Genomic DNA, 11,195 nt, shown 5'->3' on the forward strand with positions numbered 1-11,195 from the left:
CATATGTGTTCGCATGGTTCCTTTGGATGGTTATATTTCAAATTGGAAATAACTAAACGACAACCAAAAATATAATGTTTTTTTTTTTGGCTAATTCATTTTGACGTGGTTTAATGTTTGATTTGATTGAAAATCATTCTACTTTTAATTAGTGAAAGATCACATTCTAACTAATTGATCAACGAAAAACATGTGTCACATGCATGATATGAAATAAGTTATGATTAGTGTATTATATTTTGGTTTAAATTTTTATTTAAAAAATATTTATAAAAAATATTTAAAATAAAATAAACACATTTTTTTGTTTGAATTAATTGGTTAGTTTTTTTACTGGACTAAGAGTGAGGAAGACATCAACGAGAAGTTTAGACACCCCGACTAGGTCGGCACTCCCACGAAACCCCCATCCTCTGCCACTCAATCATATAAATATTATTAAAAAAAAGGAAAAATCTCTACAAGAGAGACTAAACCAAAACCCTCTATAAAACAAGGAAGAAAGAAAAGATGAAAATCAAACAAAATTATGAAAAATGATAATTTGGCATGTCATATTTGTTTCTAAAGAAATTCAAATTCTATTTGTGAAGGGTTGTTTGGACTAAAATAACAACCGAGTCAAAGTTTAACATTTGTGAGATATTTCTTCCAAGTGTCTCATATTTGAGTTTAAGTTGATCAACAAAATATATATTTTTATAAGTATTTTTTTTTAATGTAACTAATTTACTGGTAATTTTAATTAATGAGCATATATTTAAGTACTGAATTTTATTAGTTTCATTTTCATCACACCAATAAGAATGTCACTATCACACCAATAAGTATTATCTGTCAAGAAAAAAGAATGTCGCTATCACAGTTGTACCGGAAAAAGGGTAATGCCATTACACACACCACGAAAGAGAAGTAAAGGACAAGAATACCAAGCAAGGAAAAACACAAAATTGCCCCTAAACTCAATTAAAATGGCACGTTGTTTGTTTTGAAAATTACTAGCAGCAAAGGATACATCTGGGTTTTCACACATTCCCCGTTCATTCTCCCTTCCTGTACAAAAGGATGCTCTAGTGAATTTTCCCCTTAACATGCTACTGTTGTACTACAAATTTTGTTGCCAACAACGTAGCCTTTGCAAAGAAAGTGGCCATTTTTTTCTTTTGAAAGTTGAGTGTGATACTCATGATGAAGGAACAAGCATTGGAAGATACTATTATGGAGGTGAAGGAAGATCACATGATTTCACCAGCTGGGGACAGTGCACCAACTCTCAGAATCGGCCATTTTTTGAAACCAATTGCAAACTCCATTCATGAACCAGCTTTTGAGTTTAAACAATCATCACCATCTTCTGTTTTTGAGCCAAAGGAGTGGCCTTTGAAAATCAACTTCACTGGGTGGCGCCACCCACACTTGAAATGGATTAGGTGGGTTGATCAACTTAAACTCAAATATGAAACAGTGTGGAAGAAAGTTGGCATCTTTGAAGCTATAATTAGTACCAAGTGCCGTATAAAGAAAAATCATGACTTGCTATACAGGGTTGTTGAGAAATGGTGTTGTGACACAAATACCTTTGTGTTTGCCTTTGGTGAAGCAACTATTACTTTGGAGGATATCATGGTTTTAGGGGGTTATCCTATTATTGGTGATCCTGTTTTCACTTCACTTGAAGACCAAGAAATGAGAGAGGTGGAAAAGAAACTGATCCTTGCAAGAGAGCAACTTAAGAGTAAACACGGTAAGGCTAGAATATCATTATGGATGGATAGTTTCATTGATAAAGGTAGTGAAATTGAACATGAAGCATTCCTTTCTACTTGGTTGTCGGTTTTTGTTTTTCCTCATCTAATTTTGGTGAAAAGTTGTTTGTTTCCTATTGCTGTTCATCTTGCTAGAGGGAATCCGATTGCTTTGGCACCGGCTGTTTTAGCTAGCTTATATAAGGATTTAAGTTTGTTTAAGAAAACACTTGTTGATTTGAAAAAGATTTCTGTTGGTGGTGATAGATATCCTTTGGAAGTTACTCTTCAATCACCCTTTTACTTGGTTCAAATTTGGGTGTGGGAGAGGTTCAAAAATTTACAACCACAACCCAATTGGATCAACCAAGGAGACCCTTTGTTGTTTAGGTGGCGTAAGGTTAAGATCTTGAAAATTGACAATGTTAAGTGGGCACTAGACTCGGCTGTTGATGATTTTCTTTGGCGTCCTTATGTTAGATATGCTGATAAGTGTGGATTGTTTTATCCAAATGATGAAATTTCGGTACCATTTAAGAAAGATTTGGTTGATGAACAAATGCTCTCATTTGTTATATGCTTGAGAGTTTCTGAGCTTGTTGGATTTGACTCTATAGAACAGTATCTGCCACATAGAGTTGCTATGCAATTTGGAATGGATCAAGATGTTCCGAGTGATGTGCCTCGATTCAATGAGACTAAAGACATTGCTTGGAAAAACTACTGTAGACGCATATCTGATAGGAGTTTGTATTTCCCATCTAAATTTTTTGAGGCAGATGTTACTACCCGTTATGCAAGGTGGTGGAAGCAATCAGTATTGGGTGGTGACGATTTTGTCCTGAAAATTGTGCAGCAGAAACGAAGTGCAAGTTCAAGGAAACATAGAGCTTGTGTTGGAAAAGCCAACACAGGTCGTAATGATGTTAGCGTTCCACCTGGTTTTCCTCCCAATTTCGTTGACACTCTTATTTTTGGAAAATTTTGTGATTATGGTTCCAAAACTAAAACTAGGAAGGTTGCTGATTTTTATGCTGACGTTCCTTATGAAAATGCTGTTCATAATTGTTTGAAAGCTGATGAAAATATTGATGCTGATGTTGAGGATTGTAAGCCAATGTTGGTAGAGTACAAGTGTGGTGGCAAAATCCATGAATCTAAGCATTTATTGGACCAATGTTGTTCAGCCTCTTCAGCATATTATGAAAAGATATTACCACTGAAAAGGCCAGTTTCAGTAGATAACATTGAACTCTCAATAGAGAGTTTGGAGGATGATTTTGAAGATGCAAATGGGAGCAAACAAGCAAGGATGTCTAATGACAGAGTCTGTTTATCTGAGACTCAAGGTGAAAGCAAACACTTTTTTATCAGTAAAAAAGTCTCTTCGTCCAAAAATGTAACCATTGTACAGCGAGATCCTTCAGCTCAAGCAAAAGCTAAAGAAGCGGTTGAAGAAAAAGGAAGGAAAGAAAGTGATCATGAAGTTGTGGTTTTGTTAAAAGAGCTATACTTGAAGAACCAAGAGGAACTCAGGCGTCTGGCAAGACAACAAGAAAAGATGTTTCAGTTAATAGATTTGAAGGAGAAGAGGGATGAAGAGTTGAGGCAACTCCTCACTAGTGTTCTAAAGAATCAACAACCACCATCATCTTTTTCTTAAAACTTTAATTTGTTTTTTGAATTCTCTTCCTGAAACTCATGACAGTGGCGCTTTTTCATACTCTCAATTTTGTGGATAACAAAGGAAGGAGAAAGTAGTATTAGTTTTAATGAGTTATGATGTATATTTTTATCAACTGATATGCTTGTGTTATTATTTATCTATAAGTAGCATTGGCATGACTAGCACATTTTGCTAAGTATATATTATCAACACTTGAGCTTCCTCTCTGAAGTGAAGCATAACTCTTCCCTAATTTTATCATGAGTAATTTAATGTAGCTTTTATTTCTCTTATACAGCCAAAATACAAATTCTCAAGTCTTAAATCTGCTTGACAAAAATTAGAATGGATCTAGATCCTCTGCTGTAGATTTGTTTCTGCATCATCTTTCATTTTTCTCATGATTTCTGCTGTTTCATATAATAGTGCCTTTTTCTTGTATAACCTGTGATACATAATATCTTTCATTGATAGTAATTAGTAGTGGTGAGTAAATGTGAAGGGACTGAACTTGAGTCTGTTATGTAGATCATGGCAATATTGAAGTCAATGAAGATGTCGATTTTGTTATATGAAGAGCATAATCTAGAGTATCACTTTTTTCTGTTGACTAAAATAGTTTTAGGAGCATATTTTGCATTTGCATTGTTGAGAATGAAAGATGATAGATGATTCTTCCATTTCACTGGTGTGGCAGGTTCTAATGTGTTTAATTTTGTTTCCCTTTTCGTGAAAACTATTTCGCTAGCATCATTCTCATTACAATTTCAAACTTCTTTTAAAAGAATATGTAATTCAACTAACCTCCTCATCTGTTGTTTTCTTAATCTCTTATCTATTTCTTAGGTTAATCATGGTTTAATTTCTGGTTTATATATTGTTTTACATCAGATGAAAAAGCATTTATTGTTGATCAAGTAGAAGTTCGTGTAGGTTAACACCATTTTTAAAGCCTACTTTGCCAAGGGTGAATGCGTTCCTCCCAACAAGCCCTTGACATCAAACACGGAGTGTGAGAATAAAATAGTTGAAACAACATAGCAGAAGAGGGTAAATGTCTTTGTATGATTTTTTTGATCAAGGATTTCAGGTCTGGGGCCATTTAGAAATTTATATCTTTTATTCTTATTGTAGAAAGATGTAAATGCAAGAAATGATTCAATTATTGTTTACTCTGAAAGTGTAATGTCTGGCAGCTGTTAAGTCCCTGAAGTGTGCAGTGCAGTGTAACTAATTTTGGATACCTGCACTATACTAAAATTGCATTGTAAGATCCATCATTATTGTTTCTGATTCTGTCTATTGCACTCTTCATTACAAGATCAGGGACTTACGTATAGCAGCTTTTATACCTGCACTATACTTAAGATGTATATCTTTTATACCTGCACTATATGAAAGTTGCTACATTATGGGACTTAACAACTTTTCTCCTAATGTAGCAACTAAAGTGTAGTGAAGAGTGTGATTATATTTCTCTTACAAAAGTGACAAGCATGCTTCAATATGTTTAGAGTTGGATTAGAATACTTTTTGTTTTATCATGGTGTGAGTAGTTTATGTTTTGATGTTGCGTTTAAAATGTCGATGAAAAATCACTTTCAACTAGAGCTATTTCGTTTGTTCGGTCCACAAATTTGACGATTAAAATTTTAAATGACGAAGATGTAGAAGACCAAATATTGAACAAAAATTTAGTAGATACTTAAGTAGAAAGGATGACATTTTATAAAGATTTATAATATATTTAAATCAAAAGGAGACCATGAAATTAAAATGAGATGATAAGGTGTAGCTGCTGTGATTCAGTTGAAGCAGATAATACATATTGCAACCTCCAAGTTTTGTAATTCAGCTTACATCGGCTGAAAATCAAAACCAAAAATAAAGTAAAAGGACAAAAACATCAAGTGACAGAGTCCAAGACAATTTAGAGGACTAAGGCACCAACGATTCAAATCATACTTAAAGTTCTTAATTTTGGATTTAAACCACCACCAAGCAAGAATTTTGATATGATCTAAAATATGTTATACTGAGGACTCTTTTTAATTAAAAAGTTGCTTATTACGTTCTTTCCACGGTTAATAAAAATGTTTTGCAACAATATCCTTAGAACATTTGTTAACATGACTCGTTGATTATAATAATTTTATAAAACGATACTCATTTGTCTCGTTACAAATGTCTTATTTGAGTTGTGTGCAATTTTTTAGAAAATTATTAGTTTTCTTATTAATATTATAACACTTGTTCACAAGATAATATACTAGTATTTTTTATTTTTTTTGAAGGAATATACTAGTATTTGTTATTAATCACCTATTATTTGTGTCATGATTGAAAAAGTGTCACTAATTTTATCAACTCAATAAATACACCCTCGTCCCTATATGTAAGCACCATTTTCCTCTAATAAAAGGGTGCTTAGATATAAAAACGGAGGGAGTAGTAGATTACTTTATACGAGTATATAGTCCTTAAAATCTGGAAATTATTAGAAAAGTACTACATGTAGCAAAGGGCAATTTGGGTTTTCTACCCATTTACATTTTCTGTCTATTATGCCAATTTTTGTGCCACACTGTCACTACGTACCTTACCTGCAAAGTTTGTTACAATGCAAAAACCACTCTGAAGCAAAACACCACTCTGAAAATAAAAATAAAAATTGCTACTTGTTGGTGAAGTTTCAATATTCAAATTCATTTATCACATTCTCATTAAAGATCATAGCTTTTTATTTCTTCTTCATAACCAACCATGAATCATCAAGAACCATCCGAAGATACCATCTTCGAAATGAAGGAAAGTTCCATGCTTTCACTAGCCGGTCATACCGAACCAACTTTCAGAAACGCGCATTTTCTTAAACCTATTGCAAACTCCATTCTTGAGCTTAGCCTTAAACCTATTGCATCATCATCTTCTTGTATGTTCTGTTTTCAAACCAAAGGAATGGCCTTTGAAAATCCGTTTCAACGGGTGGCGTTACCCACACACGAAATGGGTTAAGTGGGTTGATCAACTTAAACCCAAGTATGAATCAGTGTGGAAAAAAGCTGGCATCTTTGGACCTATAATGAGTACTAAGAGCCGCGTAATGAAAAATCAAGACTTGGTTTATGGGGTATCTGAGAAATGGTGTAGTGAGACAAATACATTTGTTTTTCCTTTTGGTGAGGCAACAATCACTTTGGAGGATGTCATTGTTTTGGGGGGCTACTCTCTCTTTGGTTATCCTGTTTTTACCCAACTTGATGATCCGGAGATGAGAGACGTGGAAAACAAGTTGAAACTTGCAAGAAAGAAACTTCGGCAAAGTAAAAAAAGTATGCCTACCACATCAATATGGATGGATATTTTCATTGATAATCATAATGAAATTGAGCATGAAGCATTTCTTGCTACATGGTTGTCAATTTTTGTTTTTCCTAGTAAAAGAATGTTGGTGAAAACTTGTTTGTTTCCTATTTCTGTTCATCTTGCTAGAGGGAATCTTGTTGCTTTGGCACCTGCAGTTTCGGCTAGCTTATATAAGGATTTAAGTTTGTTTAAGAAAACAATTAATGATTTGAAAGAAAGTCCTGATAAATTTTCCTTGTTGTTGGAGGTTAATGTACAATCACCCTTTTACTTGGTTCAAGTTTGGGTTTGGGAAAGGTTCAAGAATTTACAGCCACAACCCAAATTGATCAGTAATGGAGATCATGTATTGTTGAGATGGCATAAGGTTATGGCTTTGAAAGTTGACAATATGAGGTTGGCATTAGATTCAGCTATCAATGATTTTATTTGGCGTCCTTATGTTCGGTATGCAAATAAGTGTGAAGTGTTTTATCCAAACGATGAAACTTTGGTACCATTTAAGAAAGATTTGGTGGATATACAAATGCTCTCGTTTGTTAAATGCTTAAGAGTCTCTGAGCTAGTTGGATTTGAGTCTATTGAGCAATATCTACCACATAGAGTTGCTATGCAATTTGGAATGGATCAAGATATTCCTAGTTATGTGTCTAGACTAAATGGGACCATAGCCATTGCTTGGAAAAATTACTGCAGACCCTTATCTGATACATGTTTATATTTTCCATCTAGATTTTTTGAGGCTGGTGTTGCCGTGCGTTATGTCAATTGGTGGAACAAATCGGTATTATGTCCTCAGGGTTTAGTTAACAATGTTGTGCCGCAGAAGAGATGTGCAAATTCATCAGAATGTAGATCTCATGTTCAAATTCCACCTGAGTTTCCTCTTCCTAAACTTGTTGGCTGCACAGTTACTATTGTAGAATCCTTTGTTGGTGGTGCAAAAGCTAGCAAGGGTGGTAATATTGCTGCTGCTGATGTGCCGTCTGGTTCTGTTCCTAAACTTTTGAAAACTGTGTACTCTGAAAAATTTGTTGATGATGGTTCGAAAACTAGCAAGGGTGGTAACATTGCTGATGATGATGTTCCGTCTGGTTCTATTCCTAAACTTTTGAAAACTATGTACTCTGAAAAATCTGTTGATGATGGTTTGTTAGCTGAGAAAAATGTTATTGCTGATGCTCCTTTGATATCTGTTGAGGATTGTAAGCATGTCTTGGAAGATGGAAATGAGAGCAAAGAAGCAAGGGTGTCAAGAGATACAATCTGCCAATCTGAGACTCAAACTGAAAGCTATCGCTATTTACTTGAAGCAAGTGTAGCAGAACTTGAATGTAGAATTAGCCGACTCGAGAAAGTCCATGCAGAATTGAAGATGGCAAGGTCAGGCCATAGCTGAAAACATTATTAGGTCATCAAACTAAAACCTTATTGCTTTACATATGTTACTTATTTCTTATTCTTATACTAACTAAGCTACATGACAAGAATGTTAAAAAACAAGACCAAATGAAGCTCTTCCTATTAGGACATTAATGTTAGTACTTTGTTATGCTTTTACTTTGTTATGCTTTTACAGAAACACGTAGTTATCAATTGTTACCTACTTGTACAAACTGATTGTTTATGCTGAGAAATCAAAGTTATTTTATATTAATGTTGGATATCTGAATTTATATCAAATAAATATAAATCATGGGCTGAATGATATTGTTCCAGTCGGGGAAGCTAAAACAATACCATTTTCATTTGCTATAGTATACTCTACTAATAGCATTGAAAGTGATTTTAAATTCATATCAATTATGTAAAATCTGTGAAATTATCATTAGCACATTAGAACCTATGAAGTGTTCTTTTATCTGCTGGTCCAAATCTCAGGTAGCCGCTGGCACATTCAGCTATTTGTGTCTAAAAGTTATGATCATTCCAAATTATATAATTCTCAGTTTTGAAGTATTGGTGTGTTCTTTTGTGGCTTGACAGAATGGAGGGAAGGTAATTCAATGGCTGGTATTTTGCATCAAAACATGTAAGATGAAGTTTAATGATTGGATTGTTCCATTATGAAATAATTACCTGATTTTCATATCGAAATATTCTGTTACTTTATTTCTCAATATGCACTGTTTTCATTTTCTTTGTTTATAGAAAATTGAAAAAAATATTTAAAATTGTTACAATATAATGTTTTTCTTTGATTTATATCAAAAAGCCTGTTCATTAAGGTTGTGAGTAACATCCTAACTAATTAGTACCGTGATATACTGCAGGTTGTTCCCTTGAAGCAACTTGACAGAAATGGATTCAAAGATAACAGGGAGTTTCTTGTAGAGCTTTTGATTTGGAGTCTTTTACACCACCCTAGCCTTGTCAACTTGGTAGAAGTAAAGATAGCAAAGTTTGGTCACAGTTGAAAATATCATTATACTAGTTAAGCTACATGAACTTTTACTTGATTTATTGTGTTGGTTTGGTAGAATATGCAAGTAGGTATTATACATGATGGTTAGACAAAATGGTTGAGTTGGCTTCTAATTTTATGAATCTATAGTCCATAATATTTCAATTTGAAATTCTCCTATTTAACAGAGTTCAACTAATGGTTTGTATCAATGTCACTTAACTCACTACAGTAATGTGGCTTTTTATATTTGGGAGAAGGTACTTGAGTGTTCACATCATTTTTCTGTATGCCTGATTAATTCACTTTTATTAGGCTTTATGTATTATACATATTTTTTCCAAAGTAATTTAAGACATTACTACTAAAGTCTTACTCAGAAGTTTGAAAAGAAAAAGCATATGACATTTCTTTATTAAAAATGTGTTTAATAAAAAGAGGCATCTCAACCATGATTTTGAAACTAGCTAGAGATATGGCCACCTCAGCTAGAGCGAGAGCAACCTCATTGGCTTGTCTCCTAACACACTCAACACAAGAGTGTTCGTAATAAGTGGAAAACAAAGTTTTACAATGACGAATAATATCATCAAACTCCATAACATCGTGCGTTTGGGAGGAAAAATGTCAACAACCATGTTTGAGTCTAATTTAAAATCATTTGGTCTCAAACGTAACTTGTGAACCCATTTAATCGTCGATAGTAGACCAAAAGCATCTCTCACCTAAACTACACAAATATGTGACCACAATTTAGTTTTAACCAACTCAAAATAACCATTTTCGTCGCTAATACAAATGTCAATTTCAACTTTGTTGCGATTAGATTGATTAATTTGAGGGTCCAATTCCCCACCCATTTGCGGAGGCCCCATTTAAAGCCAGAAAAAATCTCTATATGGACTAATTCACTGAAATTGTCACCGGGAAAAGTCGAACTTGAGACTTGAGATTGAAATCCGTAAGAATTTTGAATCATATACCTCCATCATTATTATCTTATGCATTGAAAGCTTATCCTAAGAAAGTCAAGGAATACCTTTGTTTTGAGCATCTGAGTGATTCCACCAAAAGGAGATCGTCATCTTCTCTATTTCACCAATCAAAGACACCGGGATGAGAAAAATACTTTTATTTTTTGAACAAAGGAATGAGAAAAAAAAATACTTATAAATTATGTGGAATAGATTGAAGCACATCTTTGATAAGAAATTCTCGTCCTGCCTTAGAAAGATATTTTCTACTCCACACATTGTTTTTTTCTCTCCAAATTCTCTCTTTAATGAATGTGAAAATAACCTTCTTGCTGCGCCCGATCATAAATGGGAGACCCAAATATTTATTTATACCAAAAACTGGCTTAACACCACGAGCATTAGCAATGGAATCCTTAACATTATGAGATACTTCTTGGTCCCAAAATAAAAGTAAAAATGGGTCAACATAAGTTGATGTATATGATCCAAATTTTGAATCAAATACATTAACTTTTGTTGATCAATTTTCGCTTATATTTTGGGACAGAGGGATTACATTTTAGCTAAAAAAACTCAAATTTATGAAAATTGACCGTCTTCCATGAAGCTGCTACAAGAGTATCTAAAATATCGATTTTGACTAAAAAAATGGATAGAAATGACTAACTTATTACCATTTAATCAAATTAAAGGACCAATACACACATTTTTTTTTTGTAACGGGACCATTATGAATTCACAATAGAGATAAAAGACTAAAAATGTGTTTATGCCCAAAATTTTAGAGTAAAATTTTGTCATTTTTAACAACTAAAGCATACTAATAATTCACATTGTTGGAGTGCACGTCATCAACTAACATCTTACCTTTTAAATGACCCCCTTTAATAACCCAAAGTTGTGATCCACTTAAAATCAACACAATTAATTTATTTTTCTTTATTTTTTTGTTTTTTTTAAGGATTTATTTTTTTGTTATTATCTCCATATTTAAACCAAACGGGTTCAAAATGTCACAGAACGTTACCTTACCCGCC

The 11,195-nt window shown here is 33.5% G+C and overlaps 1 protein-coding gene and 1 pseudogene across 1 annotated transcript; both read left to right on the plus strand.

Moving 5' to 3' along the window:
• Positions 1-724: 724 nt before the first annotated feature.
• Positions 725-3,663, plus strand: LOC146939165 (uncharacterized). Its single transcript, XM_085752968.1, has one exon. It carries the CDS (start codon positions 1,186-1,188, stop codon positions 3,406-3,408), a length of 2,223 nt encoding a protein of 740 aa, XP_085609094.1. The 5' UTR covers positions 725-1,185; the 3' UTR covers positions 3,409-3,663.
• Positions 3,664-6,174: 2,511 nt separating this feature from the next.
• Positions 6,175-8,176, plus strand: LOC146939166 (uncharacterized; annotated as a pseudogene).
• The last annotated feature ends 3,019 nt before the right edge of the window (positions 8,177-11,195 follow it).

The sequence above is a fragment of the Medicago sativa genome, chromosome 3 (genome assembly GCF_051527215.1).
Source record: "Medicago sativa cultivar Bolivia chromosome 3, Bolivia_mono, whole genome shotgun sequence".
NCBI lineage: Eukaryota > Viridiplantae > Streptophyta > Magnoliopsida > Fabales > Fabaceae > Medicago > Medicago sativa.

What these genes read in the sequence shown, in the direction of transcription:
- LOC146939165 (XM_085752968.1), top strand. Translation starts at nt 1,186, where the DNA reads ATGATGAAGGAACAAGCATTGGAAGATACTATTATGGAGGTGAAGGAA.